The sequence below is a fragment of the Motacilla alba genome, chromosome 27 (assembly GCF_015832195.1).
Source record: "Motacilla alba alba isolate MOTALB_02 chromosome 27, Motacilla_alba_V1.0_pri, whole genome shotgun sequence".
NCBI classification, from domain to species: domain Eukaryota; kingdom Metazoa; phylum Chordata; class Aves; order Passeriformes; family Motacillidae; genus Motacilla; species Motacilla alba.
In genome coordinates, this window is record NC_052042.1 from 4,038,036 (window position 1) to 4,060,290 (window position 22,255).

At 46.2% G+C, this 22,255-nt stretch overlaps 1 protein-coding gene across 16 annotated transcripts in view; it reads left to right on the top strand.

Annotated features, from left to right (window-relative positions):
* The window catches only part of TANC2 (tetratricopeptide repeat, ankyrin repeat and coiled-coil containing 2), a 157,589-nt gene that overhangs the window by 122,718 nt on the left and 12,616 nt on the right, over window positions 1-22,255 (top strand). For 14 of the 16 annotated variants that reach the window (XM_038163435.1, XM_038163438.1, XM_038163443.1 and 11 more), the window contains 11 exons: window positions 4,401-4,509; window positions 8,793-8,915; window positions 10,335-10,571; window positions 11,924-12,109; window positions 12,963-13,056; window positions 16,249-16,382; window positions 16,978-17,101; window positions 18,934-19,109; window positions 19,928-20,060; window positions 20,618-20,647; window positions 21,534-21,625. In XM_038163435.1, the coding sequence (XP_038019363.1) occupies window positions 4,401-4,509; window positions 8,793-8,915; window positions 10,335-10,571; window positions 11,924-12,109; window positions 12,963-13,056; window positions 16,249-16,382; window positions 16,978-17,101; window positions 18,934-19,109; window positions 19,928-20,060; window positions 20,618-20,647; window positions 21,534-21,625 (1,438 nt within the window). The remainder of the gene's footprint in view (window positions 1-4,400; window positions 4,510-8,792; window positions 8,916-10,334; window positions 10,572-11,923; window positions 12,110-12,962; window positions 13,057-16,248; window positions 16,383-16,977; window positions 17,102-18,933; window positions 19,110-19,927; window positions 20,061-20,617; window positions 20,648-21,533; window positions 21,626-22,255) is intronic. The other 2 variants (XM_038163436.1, XM_038163444.1) reach the window with 1 other exon arrangement.

The window sequence follows — 22,255 nt, forward strand, 5'->3', positions numbered from 1 at the left end:
GTGAACAGGACTGATTCTCATTTCTTTTTTACTTGTCTTTTACTCTGGTGTTGCAATGCTTTAACACCGGAGTAATTTTACACTCTTTAAAATCTTTTTTACCTGAGAAGTGGAAGAGTTTAGATGATGCACAGATCTGGAAGCTTTTAATATTTTCTTTTGTATTTAATCATTCTCCTTCACTGCTCTTTGGTCACACCAGCGTTTTATCAGTGAGCCTTTGTCCTTTTCCATCTGTGACGTGAGGAATGGGGTCACCTGGGGACTGTGCTTGAGGTACCAACATCCAGCATCATCCTGCTCTGCTCCCAGAGCTGTGTGTGACTCATGTTTGGGTGGATAAGGGACACTTGTGTAGAGATCAGATCCAGCATCTATTTTTAAGTGCATGGAGTGACAGGACAAGAGGGAATGGCTTCAAACTGACTGAGAGTAGGTTTAAATTGGATATTAGGAAAATATTGTTTCCTGAGGGTGGGGAGGCCCTGGCACAGGGTGCCCAGAGCAGCTGTGGCTGCCCCTGGATCCCTGGCAGTGCCCAAGGCCAGACTGGACAGGGCTGGGAGCAGCCTGTGACAGTGGAAGGTGTCCCTGCCATGGCAGGGGGTTGGACTGGATGGACTTTAGGGTCCCTTGCAACCCAAACCATTCCATAATTCCACATAACCTCGTGTGCAGCCTTCTCTTACCTTCCTTAGAGCTGCTGTAGGTGTGCACTGGTTCATGCTGTGTAGGGTGTTGGAATGATTAGAGACTCATTTTTATGTCTTTTTTACATACATAAATACATACATGCTTACACATATATAATTATTTATCTATATACACACTGTATATATGCACACACACACAGAGAGACTCTTATGTGCCTGTCTAGGCAGACTCCTGACCATGACAGGAGTTGATACAGGCACGGAGAGCAGATTAAAGCTGCAGGAGCTGAGCTGGCAGAGCTATTAATTTTTCACCCCAAAAAAAAAATAAAAATCTTACATTAAAAATAGAAAAATCTCTGATTATAAACTCTGCAGTGGTGAAATTCAAAGCATATCATTTCACTGAGCTCCTTGATGTAGAAATCATTACTGCCACTCTGCTGTATTAAAGGGGAAAAAAAAGCCTGTGCTGTTGCAGTCTGGTTTAGTGTCCAATTAATGTTGACAGAACAAGTATTTATCAAGCAGCCGAAAGGCAAGGTCTGGGAAGCATTGCAGAGGTAATGTATTACTCATGAGTGCTGTACCTTATTCTGGAGTAGTTCAGACCTGCCTTATTCATAACACCAGAGTCATGTCTATCATGAAATTTAGGTAAATGCCTTTCCAGCTGCAGCTGAAGAGCAGTTTAGGAGCTGACTGCACTGGTGTGTCAGGCAGGAGCTGCACTTCAGCTCTTGCTGTGAAGAACAGGCACCTCAGAAGCTTCTGGATTTTCAGTTCATGCTTAGGATTAATGCAGTTACAGATCCATTCAGAGCCTTCCTAAACATTCTCAAAGAGCTGTTCACCAGCAAGCAAAAAGCTGGTGTGGTTTGCTCTCCTGTGATGTGGAACACGGAGGCCGAGGGTGTGGCTGAAGAGTCCTTGGGCACAGCTGCTCACAGGCTGGAGCAGAAGGATGCAGCTCCTGATCCCTGCCTGGGCATCTCCCCAGAAAGGGAAGGAGCTGACGGCTCTGAATCGTGGAATCATAAAACCTTAGAATGGTTTGTGATGGAAAGGACCTTAAAGGCCATTTGGTCCAACCCCCTGCCATGGGCAGGGACACTTTCCACTGTCTCAGGTTGCTCCAAACCCGGTCCATCCTGGCCTTGGACATTTCCAGGATGGGGCAGCCACAGCTGCTCTGGGCACCCTGACCATCCTCACAGGGAAGCGTGTTTTCCTAATGTCTGATCTATACCTACTCGGTCAGTTTGAAGCTGTTCCCCCCTTAATCTATCACTCCAGACCTTTGTCCAAAGTCTCTCTCCAGCTCCCTGGTCGGTGACCTACAAGTTCTTGAAGTTGCTCCACCAACCTTTGGGTGGAGCTGAGCACCTTGACCCCTCTCAAAACCCATCACAGCCTTGTGGATCTGATGAGTTAATGGGGTGGCCTGAGTGCATTACAGCAATTAGAGGTTTTCATCATCTGGCAGAATGGGGCTGGGTCCAGCCCAGCAATTGCCATTCCACTTGACCTCCAGCAGTATCTGGCAACACTCAAGCTGTGTTTCGCAGTCACTTGTTTCCTTCTGACCTGTATCTCCTTCTTCCCCAGAGGTTAACCGGTGTAACGAGCAAATGTATTTGTCTGTCTTCTCTAACTGGAGACCTGGCATTCTCCTCCCATTCCAAAGAGGGGGAGAGCCAAAGGGAGGCAAGGCAACAAGCTGGGCTTGACTCAAGGTGCTATAACCACTTTCAGGGCCCTTCTGTTCCAGCTTTTTATGTTTTGTCCCTTCTGGTGGTGCTATCTGGAGAGTTCTCGCGGCGCAGATGCCTGGGATCAGAGGCACTCCCTTGCACTAGGGCATGGTGATGGGTTTTCAGCACTCAGCTGAGGCATCAGAGCAGTGTTGGGATGGGCAGAGTCACCATCTGGAGAGGCTTTTCCTCCAGTCAGGGGAAGCATGGAGCAATGGGATCCCACCACGGGCTGTGTGCCAGGCCAAGGTGTGGAGAGCAGCTTGACAGGCAAAAAAAGGGGATTTTCTTCAATTTTTTTTTTATGACCTAAGAGTGAAAGTACTGTAAGTCAATAAAAACATTTCAGAAAACTGTTATTTGAGTTGGTGGTGCCTCTAGAAACAGAGCTGCATTTTGGAATGAAGCACAACAGAATTCCCCACCAGTGCAACGGTTTTATTACCTGTAAATGGGGTGTGGTGCTCTCTCACCTGTCCAAACCTGAGGATCGAGTCCTGCCTTGTAAGAAAAATTGTTATTTGTTTTTCCAGCAGGCACATTCTTGTCCTCCCAGCACCATGAGGGCTGACAGAGCATCACTGGGCTCTGCTCACACAAATCCATGTGTTACCAATCCAGAAGGAGGTTCATTGGCAGGGCTCAGGGGACACCTTGCCAAAAACCTGGCCAGGGCACTAGAAGTCATTCACTTTTTTTTTCTGAGTTTATTTTGAGATGGATAGTATTCATCCCTGAATGGGGATGAGCTGGTAAATCCCCAGTGCTGTGAAAGCTTCTATCTTGTGTAATATTTACTAGATGTTTGGCCATCCAAGGTATTTCTTTGCTTTGCCAGACAGGGATGAGCTAATAACATTTCCTGTCCTTAAAAGCCCTTTTAAAGCCACAGTTGATATCATATTTTATTTTCCTTGGCTGGAAGGGGTTAGATTGCTTTTAGTGCAGTCCCATTTTTATGTACTTCCAGAAATGAAGTGGCTTAAAAGGGCTCCCTTGGGATCAGCCAGGGGCTTAAGGAAGAATATAATTTTGTTGGCAAAACCAAAAAAAAAAACATCACACAGACAACTGAGGTCCCAGGGTGGAGCCTCTCTGGCTCCTGCCCTGCTTGCTGCATGTCCTGCTGTGGCATTCACGTGTGCCTGGGGCACCTGCAGGAGCAGGTATTTACTGATCTCACCCAGAAATGGTGTTAAAACTTCACACTTGTGCATCGCGTGTGTTTGGTGTCTGTGGAGAGTCGTCTTCTCGCATCTTTGAGAAGATTCAGCCATGTTGAACTTGCAGCATTACAAGAGGGAAACCTGTAAATATTTAAAGGTTTAAAAATGTCAGTAAAATGATCTTTAGCAGCAGAAGTTATCATCTGATTTTTAATTTTTTTTTTTTTTCCCTTAAAGAGGACTTGGTGTGTAGTTCAGTTAATTTGCTGTGGTTGTCAATCTGGTAGGGCATTGCCAGAAGCATCTTTATTACTGGAGAAGCTTGAGAACGTGTTTAGAAGGAGTTTTACAAAGAAATAGAGTTTTTCATTCCATGGGACTGTCCACAGGGTAGCGAGTGCAGGTATCATTTAAAGGACATTTTATTCAAAGTGTGGATATTAAATATGGCATTTTCTAGTGGCTTCAAGTTGGTTACATGCTTTGCAAATGTGTTTTGCCTCGATGAAATGACTATAAAAGCAACCCTGCAGCTTTCATTACATTGTACCTCTGGTGTTTCTAAATTTACATCTACTCATAGAAAATATATATATATAAAATATATTGGGGTTTGGGTTTTTTTTTTGCTGTCTGCTGATGTCTGAGGGCTTTTGAGCTGTCAGTGATCACCAGTAGTAAAGGATGCAATTAGTTGTTGGTTTACAAGTGAGAAGCTCTGTTTCCCAAAGCTGGATGTGGTTGAAGGATTAGCATTTTTGCCTTCAAAAGTTGTTTTGTTGGTGTAATGAGAAATACTAACCTACTTTTTCCTCTTCTGATTTTAGGAGTGGCCACACACTACTTGCCTTTTGGTTTTCTCGACAAGAAGGAAAATTAAATAGACAGCAGACTATTGAACTGGGACATCACATTCTCAAAGCACATATTTTTAAGGTAATTTTTTAACAAAAATTTTAACAAAAAATTAACATAATTTTTTAACAAAAATTCAGATGGAGGTTTACACCAACCTCACCCGCAGCACCGGCAGCGCTCGGTCTCGTCTCGTCGTGGGGTTGGTGTAAGAAGTGTGATTGCTTGAGGCTGCTGAAGCCTGGAGAAGTGAGCTTTAGAAAATTGGCTGTGATACCTAAGAAATCCTTCAAATTAAACCCTCCTTCAGATGGTAAATTCAGCAGATAGCCTCCTTACCTAAAATTGCTCTCCACCATAAGATGCTTCTCGCCCTGAAAGATGAATTCTTGTAGCAGCATCTAGAAAAAAAAGGAAATCTTTAAAAAAAAAGGGAATCTTTAAAAAGAGCAGTTTTGAAGAGTCTAATGAAAATTTAGGGAAAATTTGGTTGTTGTTGAAATTGGCTGATTGGTCCATCCTGCTCTTCACACTGATATGTAAGGCCTGGGTAATTGAAAGGCAAACTTGGCTGTATCAGTATGACCCATAAACTAAATATCAGTCTTCCTGCTGGCCCAGGCACCAGAAGGTGGGAATGAGAGGGTGGATTTGTAAGGTCACAGGAAATGCAGATTTTCTTAAAAGTGTTAGGATCTGTGGGTGCTTAACACTAGTAAAAACAGGGCTGTATTTTCATCTGGTCTCTGTATGATTTTATAGACTTGCAGCTTCTGTTCCTGGAGCTAACAGGTGATTTCTGCCTGGTGTCAGTCCTGTTGGATTTATTTATTGTATTCCCTGTGCCAGATTCACCATCAGGTGTAGCAGCAAAGTCTCCTTGTTTGGCAGGACAATGGCTGGGGCCAAAGGGAAGAGCCCCAGACTGGTGCAGTGCCCCTCAGGGTATCAATTTCACATTTTTAGTTACATTCCCAAAGCCAAGTTTACTGTTCAGCTGCCATTTACATCTGAATCTGGTTCCAAACCTTCTTCATTTCACACATCCACAGTGGGAACCAGTAACAGGGGTTCAGACTCAGAGCAAATGACAATTTTCATTAAGTGGACAAGTTTCCAATAGATTCCAGGTTTAATTGAGTGGTGTTTACAATAATAGAAAATGCTAGTTAGCATATGACAAGTATCAATCCAGCCTTCTGTTCCACATCACTCAGCAGAATCAGCAGGAAGACCATGTCACAGTGACTGATAAGCATAACAGAATGTTGTTTACAAGTACTACAAAGTTTTGAAAGGGTTTGAATTAGCCAGATTAGAAACTGTAGCTTAGTATTTTGCTTTTCCTTGAATAGATTTATTTTTATTGCTTATTTTAACAAGTGTTTACTGAGCATTTGTGAGTGTGTACTGAGTGAAATAAGAGCTGCATTAGTTTCTGAAGGAGGCACTAGGCTGGAATATTGCAGACCATATTTAAGAGCCTGAGCATTCTTTAAAGAAAACATTTCCAAGAGTACATGCACAGACTCTTTGCCCATTGTTACCGACTGTATTTGTTTCTAAACAAGCATTTTTCCCATTCAGCCTTTTCATTCTGGCTGATCTTCTGCTTTTGAAGCCATTAGCAATGTGGCCGTGGTCCTTCTGCCAAGCAGGGAGCATGTCAGGTCATCAATTCAGGGTGTTTTTCCTCAAGTTGCCATGTTACAGCAGCAGACACAAAGATTGTTCTGCAGACACAAGGATCCTAATTTTGAAGGTATTTATGAAGGCCTGGTGCCATTATAATTCCATTTTATGTACTCACCAGGAAGCCAGGAGGATATTAGACCAGAGCTAAAGCATTTTGTCCAGCCACTGAGAGCTGGGTATGGAGGCAAACTTCAATAAAACAGAGCAGAAAATTTGTTTATCCTTCTCCAATCTTTGCTAGTTTGAATCCACTGGTACCTTAGCAAGGTGATGGTGGAACACTTGGAATTTCCAGGTGTAAAAAAAGTAAGTGGTGCACAGACACAAAGTGCTGACCTGACACGTGGGTGGGAAGACACTTTCACATTCCCATCTTCTCTTGCTGGCTGAGATCTGATGGTTTGTCTTCTCTTTTAAACACAAACATCCTCAAACCTTTCAGGGAAAAAAAAAAAAAGTACAAATGTTTTAGTCTTTTAAATCAGTTGCCAGTCTTAACAGGAGCATTTAGAAAGCCAACTTGAAAAGCCTGGCTTGGAATAAAAGGGCACAAAGAGAAATGTGCAGTTGTGGTACAGGAGGATCCAAACTTCAGGATGACATATGTTTTGCAAATCATCAAAAAAGAAGGCTTTAATTTAATCTTCAATTAGTTAAAATATCAGTAATACAGAAGTGGGTGATGCTTGCAGCAACCTGGTCTAGTGGAAGGTGTCCCTGCCCATGGCAGGGGGATGGAGTGAGATGGACTTTAAGGTTCCTCCTAACCCAAACCAGTCTGGAATTCTGGGATTCTGTAAGGTGCTGATGGCCAAATAGCAGAGGAAGTGATAAGGTAAAAATTAAAGATGCTGACAGCTTGCCTGCAAGACAGGACAGGAAAAACCAGCTGTTTGAACACCGGGGTTGTGGGGGCTGGCAAAATTGCTCAAATTGTCAGACCATACACTGGTCTTGTGTTGGATGGTCCCAATGAAGTGGGAACCACTGGTGGTGTTTTGATTAGATGTTTTATGAAGCTGGGATTTGTTTTTTGCTGAAGGATTCACTCTGCCCCACTGTTCTGAAGGGGGAATTAGAAAAGAAAGATATGAGCTAAAAAATGAGAAGTAGGGCAGGCTTTTGCCTGAATGGTAACTGAATGATAATGGTGTTGAATGTACTTCTTCTTTAAGGAGTGAATGTCACCTTTTATGTCTTGCACTAACATCTAAGTGTATATATATATATATATATATATATATATATATATGTATATTCTAATGCAACAGTTAAGATTTCTATAGCATCTGTGATTATCTTCAGAGGGCTATTCCCAAAATATCTACCCTTTTCCTTGGTCCTGGTGGTGATTCAGGCAGCTTATTCATGGGCTTGATAGTAGTACAGCTATTTTTAAATGATTTTAACTGTTTATTATAAAAATGCTTTCCCTTTCCAATTTCACCGTCCTGAGTTCATGGAATTTAATATTGACCTCTGATGTCCTGTGTTGTGTCATTTCAAAAGCAGTGTTTAGCAGTGGCTCAAATTCCTGAGCTCTTTTTCCCTCAACACAAGCAGGTATTTTTTTGTGGTTTAGCTGCCTGAATTTTAAAGAAACAAGTACATGGAGCTGTTATTTATAAGAGCTTGTCTAATCTATTGCTTCTTTTGGTGATAAAACCGTTTCAAATGACAAATCCGTTGACGGCCAGGGTGATGCTGCAGGTTATCTTTCACACAGAGGAATTAGAGGTTGCAGCTGAGTCCAGCAAGGGGTTGGGATGATGATTCCCACACATCTTCCTCCAGAGGAAACAAATCCCACCTTGTGCTGAGGTTTGGTGGCACCAGCACCATCCTAATCCCATCCAGCACCATCCCAAACCGGAGCCGGGACCCTGCTGTTTCACAGGGGTGGGAGTGACCACCCGGCGTGTGAGAAAGCAGAAATCAGGGTTTGCATCTCGAAACAGAATTAAATGTGCAGTGCAAGATGCCTGTGCAGTTTCCATGGAATCAGCAGGCTTTCACGGGAAATCAGTAGCAGAACAGCAGCATTCAGGGCATACTCATGGCATGGCTCCTGCTGGAGTCGCCATCCCACCCCTCTGCTCTTCCATGCAGCTGTTCACTCCCATCTGTTGGCTGTGGAGAAATTATGGCTCCTTCCACAGGAGGGAGAAACCTGCTTAACGATGTTCTGCCAATTAGGGGTGCTGGAAAATACATCAGACCTTCAATATATTATGTATAACCTGATCATGGGCACCAACTAGAAAAGTTGGAGACGATCTGGTACCAGGGCATACTGCTTCAGGCTGTGGTTGAAAGCTCCTGAATTTATCTCACTGTGAGCAGATACTGTGTACTTTGTTGAAAAAGAAAAAAAAGCAGCAATCTGTGTTCCTAACATGGCATTTTGTGAGGGTGTTGAATGGATCTGGTTGCTCACACTTAGATCCTGCCTTTCCTCGACCTTGGAGATGGCTACATTACCTTTACAAGTAATTTTCTGCAAGCTTGTTAATTGACTGTGAAGGTCAGATCTGGCAAATTGTCACATTATCTTGGGTGTAGTCATCATTGTCCTGATACTCCTTTGAAGTGCAGAGACCCAGGAGGATCTGCCCAGTGTGACTAAGCAGATTTGTAAGTGTGGATCTAAGTTCCTTTCTCTTTTTCAGGGTCTGAGTAAAAAAGTTGGGGTATCTTCCTCTATCCTGCAAGGGCTTTGGATCTCCTACAGCACTGAAGGTCTTTCAATGGCGTTGGCATCTCTAAGAAACCTCTACACCCCAAACATAAAGGTACTGGAAAAAAGTTGGAGAGCTGGGGGGGTTCAGAATTCACACAAGAAGCTCCAGCAGTGGGCAGTGACCATGCAGAGTGTTCACTGGAGCTGTGTCCAGTGTCCTGGCCAGGCTGAGCAGCTTGCTGGGTGTTTGTCCTGAGCTCAGGAGAGGCCTTTAGTCAGTTGAGATTTTTTTACCTTGTGAGGTGGTCTGTCAGCTCCACTACTTTGGCGAAGGGTCTCCTTTTCATTGCAATGAGTAAATAGTGAGTTTGTGCCTCTGCAAAATGGGATTTTTCCTTCCCAAAGATGTGGAATGCAATACCTGATGTTGGAACTTGACATGTAAAGGGCTCTGGCTTAGATAGGCATGAACTCTGAGGTGACACCAAATCCAACAGCACATGCCCATGTGCTGGATCAGGCACTTCTTTTGCAGTGCTAAGATGAATGTGTTGTCTTAAGCGAGCCCATCTCTACAGCAGAAAGGACTTCAGACAGAGATACAGGTTTGGAATTGTCTTCTCACGTGGGAGGATGATTAACCCAGGTCCCTCCCAGCCAGGCGAGGTGAGCTCAGTGTCTGTCCCCATGTCCCTTCCTTGTCACTCTCGAGCATCAGGTGCAGGCTTTTCCACTGGTGCAGAGGGCAAAGGGAGCCGTGAGGTGGGACAGCCAGACCAGCCCTAGAGAGGAATCCCATGGGAAGGGTGCTGAGTACAGCTCTCTCCAGCTGTGTGTTGTGGTTCCCTGTCCCTGCCATGTCCCCAGATGCTGCAGCGGGGCTGGAGTGACTTTGTTCCAAAACAAAGGGTGGCGGCACCCTTCAGCCCACTTCCTAGCCACTTGGGAAATGATGAAACTGCTCCATCTGCATCAAATGGACCATCTGTTGGGCAGTTGGTTTTGCTGAGCACTTTATGTGCTTTGCTGTTTGTTTGGAGGTGTGTCAAGGCCCTGGTTTCTGCTGTGGTGTCGCCCTGGCGATAAGCTCCCGTGTCACCACATTTCTCTCCACAGAGAAAAGCAAGGCACAGTTCTTCCCAAGAATATTTCTGGATTTCACATTCTCTGAACCTCAGAGAAGGGAAAAACAATTCTTATCATTTGCTGTGCCTGTGTTTGTGCCCAAGTAGAATGCAGTATGGAGATTGTTTACCCAAAGGTGTTTTGTTTCCTTGGCCTGTCAGGGCCAAGCCTGTGTGTGTGTGTCGGGACTGTCGCTGACAGCCACGAGATTCTGTGATTCAGATTAGATGTAATGTAGTATAGTGAAATATAATATAGAATAATATAGTAAATTAAGGTAAGTAATTAGCCTTCTGATAAGATGGAGTCAGGTGCATCGTTCTCTCCCCTCTCTGGGGGTGCCCTGCAAACACTGTGCTCCTGTCTCTCTGCAAAGCTCATCCTAAGGCTCTCCTTCCTTGCGCAGGTCAGTCGGTTGCTGATTTTAGGAGGTGCAAACGTGAATTATCGGACGGAAGTTCTGAACAACGCCCCCATTTTGTGTGTCCAATCTCACCTGGGGTACGCAGAGATGGTGGCCTTGCTCTTGGAGTTTGGGGCCAACGTTGATGCTGCTTCTGAGAGCGGCCTGACCCCGCTGGGCTACGCGGCTGCCGCCGGCTTCCTGAGCATCGTGGTGCTGCTGTGCAAGAAAAGAGCCAAGGTAAAGGACCCACGTTGCCCAAAAGCTGATCTAAACTGCTCCACGTTTGCTCAAGGCTGGGTAGGAGCTGCAGGCAGGACGTGGAGCACTTGCTAGGGAGCATCCTCCAGCAGATGAAGCCAGGAGGCTGCTTTTGGTGTTGATTTTTTTCTGCTAAAATGTAGTGGGTTTCAAAGTCCCACATTGACACCAACTCCTGAGAGTCAGTAATTGGTGTCTGGAATTCAGGTCTGAGGTAGGAGCTGCCTGGTGACACTGCACTGGTGACCTGCATAAGGATGTTCTGGAGAAATCCTTGAACTTCACAAGGTTAAAATGGCAACACTGCTTTTCCAGCACAAAAACATTCTTTAAATATCTCCCTGAGAAACATTCTCCTAAAATTTTCATCAGACTTGTCCTAGAAAAATCCCCTTTGTTTAGCTTTGTGATGAGTGGAGTTTTAATTGTATATTATGAGTCAAGTCAAAATACTTTGTTGAAGAAGAAAATTATGCTGATTTTCCAAGCGGAGCCTCCTGAAAACAATTTGTGGTTTCTCTATATCTTTAATTTTAGTTCAAAAGGCAAAATATGGGTTTATGTAGTTTTGGTACGGATGTCAGGATGACTGAGGGAGTGTTTAGAGCTTGCTGGGTTGTGTTGTCTGTAATAATGTGAGGACAGTGTGAAGGAAAAAAAGAATTTTGCTTTTGTTGGATATTTTGAGAGAGTTTAGTGGTGTGAGTCCTGCCACTCGTAGTTTTCCTTGAATATCCCTAACAGTACTGAGAAATACCCCAAAACAGTTTGGTGTAGTTTGAAGACTGAGATATTTGCAGAAAATTGCAATACTGATTACTGAAGGAGTTGAAAAAAAGAGAAATATTGATATATTATTGATGTGAATGTGTTTTAATATATTAAATATTTCTCATATGTATTATATAATTGTAATTTAGTGTCAGGCCCTGGCACAGGTTTCCAGAGAAGCTGTGTCTACCCCTGCATCCCTAGAAGTGTCCAGGACCAGGTTGTAATATTTCAATGCACAAGAAAATGTGAATGCTGGACTTCAGGACACAAAGGAAAAAATATTTTTGTGGTCTTTGAGTTTTTGAAGAAAACTGGAGAAACCTTAAAAAAGTAATGATATTTTCCCCAAAGCAAACATTTGTGGCCAAGATAATGCCAGAGCCTGGAACCTTGCTTTGGAAGTGTTTGTTTTCTGGTCATGGAAGTGATACTTTACCAGAAAAATGCACATTTTGCACATGTGGCATTATTTTGAAACAGGGATTGGAAACTCTGAAGAAGCAAAGATGTGTCGCTCGTGATTTCGTTTAATTGTATTTTTTTCATCTCTTTTCAAGGTGGATCATTTGGACAAAAACGGGCAGTGTGCCCTGGTCCATGCCGCTCTCAGGGGACACTTGGAGGTGGTGAAGTTCTTGATCCAGTGTGACTGGAGCATGGCTGGCCAGCAGCAGGGAGTGTTCAAGAAGAGCCACGCAATCCAGCAGGCCCTCATTGCTGCTGCCAGCATGGGCTACACCGAGGTAGGACCGACTCTGCCTCTGCAGGGAGGGAAGCCAAGGGTTGGCCTTTTCCTGCCCACTCACCAGATAACGTCTGGAGGTGGAGTCCAGAGTACTTCTGTCCTGCTCTTCCTCCCTGTCCCATCCCAGTGTTCACAGATCCCTTGGCAAACCCTGTGGTCTGGGCAGGCATCCAGGAGAGGAAGGATAACAAGCCTTTAAGTTGTCAGAATAAACTTTTGGGATAAACTTTTAAGCAGGGATGGACACACGTTGCCTACACCGCTCCTGCAGCACGGATGGGGAGTGTGAGAACGTGTGACTTTGGACTGTGTGTCGAGGGAGAGAAGAGCCAGAGAGCTTCCTCCTGCCATCCTGACGAAGATTTATGATGGGGAAAATGATATATAGAATGGTTTAGGTTGGAAGAGACCATTGAGGTCATTGAGTCCAACCATTAAGCCTGTGCCAAGCCCACCACTGCTATTAGTACTCCAAAGAGCCCCAGCGACCCGCAGTTCCTTCTCCTTTCCTTAAAATGAGTTTCTTTCCTACCAAATACCTCCTCTCAGCCTCACCTCCTCCAAGAGATGCACCCAAGGCACACACCAGGTCATCTCCAGCAGAACTGACACAGTCACAGGGAACTGGCCCTACCAAGTCTCATCATATCAAGACACTTGGTTAGGGTTTTGTGCTTGTACAGGGCAGCAAGTTTAGTGATTAATCTCAGAAAGAATAATTCCTTGATCTCAAGGTGCCAGGCAGAGACTGTTCCCATCCCTCTGTGTATTACAAGCAGCTCGTGTGATGGTGTCAGCAGTTCCTGTGTAACACATTCGGGTTCATGATCTGACACATCATTTTGTTTTAGATCGTCTCCTACCTGCTCGATCTTCCAGAAAAAGATGAAGAGGAGGTGGAGAGGGCACAGATCAACAGCTTTGACAGCCTCTGGGGAGAGACAGGTGATTTCTGTAGAAGCTGTGGCTTCCCTTCCCTTCCCTTCCCTTCCCTTCCCTTCCCTTCCCTTCCCTTCCCTTCCCTTCCCTTCCCTTCCCTTCCCTTCCCTTCCCTTCCCTTCCCTTCCCTTCCCTTCCCTTCCCTTCCCTTCCCTTCCCTTCCCTTCCCTTCCCTTCCCTGGGTAGCTCTGACATTCCTAGCCTGCCCTTTTCCATCTCTGTTGTCCCACACCTCTGCCCCCCAAAATGCAAAAAGCTGGACTAACCAGACATCTTGGAGTTTTTTATCAGAGAGGGGTTTCTGAGTAACTGGGAGAGTTGGGAATGTGGATTTGTGATCGACAAATCACAAACAAACTGGGGAGCCATCTCAAAGGAACATGCGCTTTTACATTAAAATTGGTAGTAGGTATGATGAGAAAATGAGCAAAAATGAGCCAAGCACCAAACGAAGCAGCCTTTTGTCTACATGAAACAAATCTGTAAGTTCATGTGAAACTCAAGACTCACTTTCACATAACTGTATTATTTATTTTCCCAAAAGTAAATAGAGTGTTTAAATAAATTTGGAGAGAAATTCAGGTTTCCACCTAAAAATAGCAATCTGCTCTGAAAATCTGAATCCTAACTTGTCTGAGTTTTGATACTTGTTGCTCATGTCTCATCTTCCACGCAGCAGAACCAAATGCCTGGCTCAATGATATCAGCCTGATATCATCCAAATGGCAGTGCCAAGTGACATCATAAGTTTAAGAACTGCTGACAGCACACTATAGCCAATTCCAGATGGAGCATTTCCCCCTGGGACAGAACTAACATCAAAACCCAGCAGAAAAGTGTCTGAGTCACTCATGCTATCTCCATCAGAGTTGGAGGTGCAAAAAACATCTCCATCAAAGTGTTTGTCTTGCTGCCAGGCTGTGAAACAGATACACGTGCTGGATAGGAGCAGTTTAATGATTCCTTCTCCAGATAAAGTTGTTTTTTCTACAAGAAAACACAGCAGCAGAAACAGAATACACAGCAGCAGAGCAGAATTGCAGATCCCTGGTGTAGGAGGCCGTGGTTTGACGTTGCTTGCTGATGGAGATGGGCACATCCACAGCTGAACCTGGTCTCAGGCTCTGTTGGAGCTCTTTTGAGAAACACAGCAGTTGTTGTGTGGTGTTTATGCCAGGACTTGGTTATTGCACGGTGAGTGGTCCTTCTGGAAATGCATCCTCATGGAAAAGCTGCACAGTTCCTGTTTACCAGCACTGGATCCTGGTTGGTGCCCCTTGGCTGGGCTCAGTGGACTCACCTCGGTTGTGCTGGGCCATGGGAGCTCTCCAGCAGACTGTGAAACTTCAAACCAACCCAATTTCATCCTCCTTAATTCCTCCTGGAGGAGCAAGGTCTGGCTGCTCATGAGCACAGCAGCTTTTGAGCTTCCCTTGAGCTGGAGCTGCAAAGGACAGGCTGGAGCCACATACCCACTCCAGGTGGCTTGGACCTTGAGGACCAAGAGCAGCAGAAAGATGTGTCACTACAGCAGAAGGAATTGCAAGGGAAAGTAGAGAAATAATGGATCAAATCATTCCGTTTCAGTAAAGTCTTCTCCAAAGAACAAGCACCAAACACTGGAGTGATTCACAATATTTTCATTGTTGCAAACATAAGTAATTTTGATGTAAAATACCTCAAATTAACCTGCAACATTTCAAGTGCAGTCAGGTTTAGCAGTGGAACCCAGCAGCCCTGCATGCCAATCCCTCTGCCTCCTTCTATATTTGTAGCTTACGTTTAAAACCCACATGGATCTGATTATAGATTTTGCAGAATGTTCTGCTTGTGGCAGCAAAATGATTTTTCATTTAACTCTTGGTGTCTCTCAACGCCGAGTGAAGAAAATTCAGCCATAATAAGGAAGAGAATTGAGAATTAATTAAATCCCCCACCATTAACAGTGTTGCAGTTGGAAACCCATCAACACCTTGTAATCGGCCAACCCACAGAAATGTACTTCAAAGAAAAAACAAGCGACATCAGTCAGAAATAGACTCCCACCTTCTGCTCCAACTCCTACCAGAAGCAGCAGAACGTGGAGCCAGTGGAGCTGTGCTGAAGTGCACAGAAAGTTAGGGAGAGGGAGGAACCAGTAAGTCTAAAATTAATACTGAAACAAGGCACCGGCAGGTCCTGAACTTGGAACTATTTTGAGATTGAATATGTGTTCTCTAACTCAACCACACTTCTGAGTTAACAGAGCACATTTTATCAGAGAAAGAAGTCTCAGGTGTTGCTTCTACCCTCCTGTAATATCATGAGCATATGAAAAGGAGAGATATTTTTGGGTTTGCACAAAGACCCTGGCTGGTGGGATCAGCCCTGGCCAGAAACAAAGCCTCAGAACAAAGAAATAGTGTTCTTCTTGGAAAACAGGTGAACAAATCCACCCTGTTTCTCTTTCCTGTTGTTCCCCTGGTTTCAAAGATCTACAGACTAAAGTGAGATATGGAAAATAAAAGTCCTCCATCTGGATTACACTGCTCTGTGCTTATTTGGACAAAGAAAAGCCACAAATGTGACTGATACCAGGATCTGTCAGTGCCTCCTGCTTGATCCCTCACTTGCTCCCTTGTACTCATGGTGGGATGAGACAATGCCAGGTTGCAGAAGGTCTTCTCAAGTACCTGAAGACCTTTCTTTTCTCTGGATATTGTGCCCCTACTCAGACACATTTGGCCTCACAGCCTGTGGCTTTGGCATTAAGGAAAACAGGAACAGATTCATGATCACATTTCTTTGCAACTAAACCTGAACCTAAGTCACACCTTTCACCTCAGTCAGTCTGGACCTCAGACACCCCTTGAACCTCAGTTACAAGTGCCTGTAGATTATTTTATACTTCCTGGGGTTCTCATCCCATTTCACTGTGACTTGCAGAAAACAGTAAAAGCTGATTGTCCCAAACAGCCTCGTTCCGTGACATTATGCAGACTTTTCATGGAAGAGTTGACCTTTGAGGTAACTAAAATTACAAGAGTGGAAGCTGTACCAATCCAGCCCATTTTCTTTGTTGATTTTTCCTGCCATGAGACAGCTTTGGCATTTCAGGCCCCATCACTTAGGTATCCAGCAGAAAGACCCGTTTCCAGGTAGGAAAACACTCCCGTGGGCACGTGGCTCTTTCCCTGACTGCTTTCCTGTCTCGTGCAGCTCTGACGGCGGCGGCGGGGCGCGGGAAGCTGGAGGTGTGCAGGCTGCTCCTGGAGCAGGGCGCCGCCGTGGCGCAGCCCAACCGCCGCGGGGTCGTCCCGCTCTTCAGCGCCGTCAGACAGGGCCACTGGCAGGTCAGTGGGCTCCTCTCGCCCTGGGCTGCCTGGAGGTGGTGGGTCAGGCCATCCCTTCTGTCTTGCTGGAAATAGGCATGGAGAAGACAAGCCCCAGCTCTTCTGGGGGGAGGTCAGAGCAAAAAGAAGTGATACTGGTTCTTCTATCGCCCCAAGCTCTGGCTGGCTGCAGACAGCTTTGCTTAAGTCCTGTGTTATCATAGAATCATGGAATAGTTTGGGTTGGAAGAGATCTTAAGAGATCATCTAATTCCATCCCCCTGCTATGGGCAGGGATACCTTCCACTGTCCCAGGTTTCTCCAAGCCCCATCCAGCCTGGCCATGAACACTTGCAGGCATGGGGCAGCCACAGCTTCTCTGGTTGTGTCACCATTTGAGAAGCAAACGGGATGCTCATGACTTACAAGAACATTTTTCCTGTCCTTGTACCTCCCTTCATTTTCATAATCCTGAATCATCCATCCAGCAATCCCCTACGTGCCTGTAGAGGTGGGAGTTTTTAGAATGTGGGGTCTGTTCTGCTCTTCCTTGGCTCTGGCATCTTCTCAGCTGTGTCTCCATGTGTAACCCGAGTCCTGGCTTTGTGTGCTGCAGATTGTGGACCTCCTGCTGACACACGGTGCTGATGTGAACATGGCAGACAAGCAGGGCAGGACACCACTGATGATGGCTGCGTCCGAGGGACACCTGGGCACTGTGGAGTTCCTGCTTGCACAAGGTTAGAGCACACGCTGGGAGGTGTTGGGGACCAGCTGTGGTGCATCCCACCACACCAGCTCCGGCTTTATCCGCACCAAAATTTGGGCTTGGGTCAGCTCAGGATCATCTGGAGAGGCTTTCCCACAGCTTCAGAATGGTTCCTGGGTACATGTGGGCAACATGAGAAAAGACTGGCAATGCATTGAGGTGCTGGAGCGTGTCCAAAGAAGAAAACAGAGGTGGGGAAGGGTCTGAGCACAATAAGTGGCTGAGGGAGCTGGGAGCAGCTCAGCCTGGAGAAAAGGAGGCTCAGGGGGGATCTTCTGGCTCTGCACAACTCCCTGGCAGGAGGGAGCAGCCAGATGGAGGTCGGGCTCTGCTCCCAGGGAATAAGGCACTAGAAGAAAAAGCCTCAAGTTGCTCTAGGGGAGGGATGAAAGGGTTGTTCAGCCCTGGCACAGGCTGCTGAGGGCAGTTGTGGAGCCCCCATCCCTGGAGAGATTTGAAGGATTTAAAGATGAGGCACTTGGAGGTGTGGTTAGTGGAGAGTTTGTCAGTGCTGGTGGGACAGTTGGATTCAATGATATTAAAGTCTTTTCCAACTTAGATCTCTGAGTCTGTGGTTCTACATTGTCCTCCCTGAGCCTGTACCTTGCAACCCGTGTCCCACCTTGGCATTTCTGATTGCTCCAGGTGCTGTTTGCCTCCTCCCCCCCCGACACTCCATGCTGTTGAGAGCTCTGGCCAGAGGTTTCTGGACACAGCTGGAGCAAACATTGCCATGCTGTACTCCTCCACAAAGAGTTTGTGCCAGCAGGGAGACCTCTTTTAGTCTGCTCTCAGCTGGGCAAGCTGTGCAGACCAGGGATGTGTCAGCTGGGATGAACGGGAGCGTTTAGGAAATTCACATCTCTCCCACATTTGCTGAACATTCTAGAGGCAGGGAATCTCACGCTGAGAGGTTTAGAGTTTGCCTCCAGGAGAGAAGCACTGCAGCAGCAATTCATCCCAGCTGCTGGCAGGAGCATCCCGCAGGTAGCTGCAGCTCCTGGAGGAGCAGAGCTGATACAGATAATCTCTGCACTCTCCAGAGCCAGAGCCATGGCTGTGCCATGGCAACAGGAGTTGTCTTCATGCCATGAAGAGGAGTGTTCACTTAAAAAACTGCTGTTCAGCTCTCATATCCGTATCCATATGCCGTGTGGAGCAGTACTGACCCATTGGTATGGCAGCGCCATTTCCTCATCCAAGAAAACGTCAAGTCCTCCTCTCCTTGGCTTGCAGTTGGCAGTAGTGTATCCCACAACGTTGTATTTATATTGGGTAAAGTTCAGGAAGAAGTACTGCTGGAAATTGTGTGCTTTTGGGTAAAGGGGAGGGGAGTGAAGAAGGGAGAATATGTGCTTTTTTAGGAGAACTGAGCTGAATTGACTTAATTCCCCATGGTGACCTGCTGAAACAGCAAAATGGTCTTCATCTCTGACTCACACAGGCTGGAATGGGGTTGGATTAAGTTAAAAAAAACCAAAAAAAGACGTTAAAAAGATGATGTCTGAGATGAGGGAAGTCAGATCTACCATGCTACTCAGATGTTTGCCAGGAAAGCCCGCAGAGGTAGGCGTGAAAAAGTTTGCAGCTTGGTGTGAATCAACTCATTCGCCACAGTTCCCATCAGTGTATTTGAAGTTGCCACAGAGGGTGGGATCTGTGGTGGGAGAAACGTTAATAAAGGAATTAATAATTATGTACAGAGCTCTCTGAAAACAAGCCGTCATTGCTGAGCAGAGCGTTTGCGGTAAACAGTGCTAAACAGTGGAGAGCTCTGAAGTGACCTGCTGCTTGTTCCTTCAGGTGCCTCCATTTCTCTGATGGACAAAGAGGGCTTGACAGCCCTCAGCTGGGCCTGCCTGAAGGGCCACCTGCCCGTGGTGCGTTCCCTGGTGGAGAACGGAGCTGCCACGGACCACGCGGACAAGAACGGCCGCACGCCGCTGGACCTGGCAGCGTTCTACGGCGATGCTGAGGTGGTGAGTGGCCTGTGGCACACCCAGACAGAGTGGGCAGTTGCTGGAAAAGCCATAAAACCGTACAGTTCAGCTTGATGCAGCAGTGAGCACACGTAGTCCTGGCCCTCCGTATGGGAAGGTGCTTCCACAGAAGCTGATCAGAGAATCCCAGAATGGTTTGAGTTGGAAGGGAGCTTAAGGATCATCTTGTTCCAGCCTGTGCCATGGGCAGGGACACCTTCCACATCCCATGTTGCTCCAAGCCCTGTCCAGCCTGGCTTTGAACACTTCATGGGATGGGGAAGCTTCTCTGGGCACCCTGTGCCAGGGCCTCACCACCACTGCAGGGAAGGATTTCTTCCTAATATCCAATCTAAACCCACTTTTTTCAATTTAAAGCCATTCCCCCTTCTTCTGTCATTCCAGGCCCTCCTAAACCTTTTTAGAGCCCCTTTAGGCACTGGAAGGGGCTCTAAGGTATTCCTGGAGCCTTGCCTTTCCCAGGCTGAACAATCCCAATTCTCCCAGCCTCCTTAACAGAGGTGATCTAGCCTTTGGAGCATCTCCATGGCCTTCTCTTGCTCCAGCAGGTTGATGTCCTTCCTGTGCTTGAGACTCCAGAGGTGGATACAGCCCTCCAGTCTCACCAGAGACCAGAATGGAGTAGAGGGGCAGAATCCCCTCCCTCGACCTGCTTCCCACAGTGTACCCTCAGACGCCGTGGACGTGCTTTTAGCCCAGGCAGTGCAGAAGAGCAAGCTTCTGCTGATCCTACATCCCCAGCAGCGTGTGGGGGTCTCAGCCAAGAACAGAACTGACTGCTGGGCTTCTCATTGCAGGTTCAGTTCCTGGTGGACCATGGGGCCATGATCGAGCACGTTGACTACAGTGGGATGCGGCCCCTCGACAGAGCAGTGGGCTGCCGCAACACCTCGGTCGTCGTCACCCTCTTGAAGAAAGGAGCAAAGATAGGTAGGAACAGGGGGGCACTGCCATCAGCTCTGCGCTCAGTCAGGACTCAAACAGTGGGGCTGGCATCCTAAAAAACACAAGTATAACCCAGAGGCAGGCTCAGCCCCAGCCACTGCTTTATGCTCTGAAAGCAGACGGCGAGTCAGGACTACTTGGTTCTCTTTCGTAAAATGGGGACTTGATTTTTTTTTTTCCTGTCATATTACTTAGCAAAAGTTAATCAATAAACAACTGTTTCTTTGGCAAGGTCTTTCCTCTGGTAACGCTTTTTCTATCTTTACTAGTCTGAGTTGCCAAGTGTACTCTGTCCATGCCTTGCTGTGAGCTGCTGCGTTCACTTGCTCTGTGTATGCTTCCAGACCTCAGTGTACCTGCACTGCGCCACACAGCTGCTCACGTTACGTTTCCTGTGAAAGGGGATTTTGCTGGTGCATTGGCTTCCTCGCTGCCTGCCTCTCACAGCTGCTTTTTTCCTTTCTTTTTTTTTTTTTTTTCACCTTCATCCATTTTTTTCCCCCCTCTCTCCTACAACTTCTTGTTTTCTCCTTTCTTTGAAGGTTGTCAGACGTTACCGAGTCGCCCACGAGGTATATCTCATTGCTGTCAGCATCAGCTTCGATCTGATAGCTTTGTTAGCCTTGCTTTCTCCTGTTTGATTTAGTCTGCATGCGTCCCCAACACCTCTAATCTTTTAATTTACCTCACCTTCAAATAATTTTTTTAATGACTGTTGCAGAGAATAACTTGAACTCAAAAACTAACCTCCTTCCCCCGAAACGTACTGAATCTACTTATAGAATATTGTTGACTTACTCTTCACCCACACTAATGAGCTGTCCTCAAATTTTTGCCACCCCTTCCCTCCCAGTATTAGTCCTTGAGATACGAGCTGGCTCTGCAGGGTGGCCCCTGTGCAGAGCCAGTGCCCCAGCCCAGTGACGCCTTCAACACCAGCAGCACTTACATGCAACCTTTCCTTTGTAATTTTTTCTGCCTTAATGGATTTTCTACTCTAGTCTTTCACATCCTGTGAAGCTGGAAATCACAATCCACTTAACCACAAACCACCTATCAACAGTCAGACTGCAGATTCCCTAGTACACTTCCATAGATTTGAGTTTAGAAATGCTTTTATGTAACCACTCTGATTTTTCCTTTAAGTACAGTTTGTTTCCCCCATCTCAGCATGTCCCATATTCAGCACTGCCCTCTTGTGGAAACTGCTCCATCCTTTCCCAGACCACTGGGATTAGCCTTAATGACTGCAAAGGAAAACCACTGCAAGGGGGATGACATTAATTTAGGTGTCAGAGGAATTGTCAGCTCAGTCCTTTGGAGCACTCTGCCCTTTGACCATGCCAAGTTGTTCTCTCCAGCAGAAATTCCCACCCCAGGGTATTTTTTTCCACCCAGCTTCCTACCACCCTTGCATTGTATGAGTTCTTTACCCATCATGCATCCTGTACACTACAGGTCCAGCAACTTGGGCAATGGCAACCTCCAAACCAGACATCATGATCATCCTGTTGAGCAAGCTGATGGAGGAGGGAGACATGTTTTATAAGGTGAGAAGGGTGGGTTTGGAACATGGAACAGATACGGCTTGCAGCACCACTTGGTGTGAGGTTTTGGCCATGTTGGGTCAGTGGTTGGTCCTCCCCAGTCTAAATGATTCTGTGATCCTGATGCTGCTGCCTTAACCCGTGGCAAGTAAAAGCTCCCACTCCCAGCATTCCTTGTGTTCTCAACTCTTTGGTTTTGGTTAGTGGGGTTGGAGAAGAGGGGATTGATTGCCCAAATCTGTAACAAAGCTGAAGCAAAGCCAAGTTGCATTGGATTAGAGCCAGCACTTCATTTCCTCTTTGAAAACAGCAGGCTCAAGTGTTCGTTGGGAGTGCTGCTGCCATTGCATCAGGTCTGGCAGCCTTGTCATTACCTAGTGGGCTGACTGTTGGGGATCAAGGCAACAGGATAGAATATCCCAGAAAAACTCCTTGCAATGAGAAGAGATTGTCAGGACACAGCTGGCTTTGTCATATCCTTTAGCCCATGGGAGACATTCTACTTTTACAGTTAGGTAGTCTTTTTTTTGCTCTCTGTTTGTTTTAAGCCAACCTTTAAAACCTGGTGATTTGCACACACGTAGAAATTGTGCAAGTACAACAATGATTCACTGTGAGGCTCTAAGGGTGAAG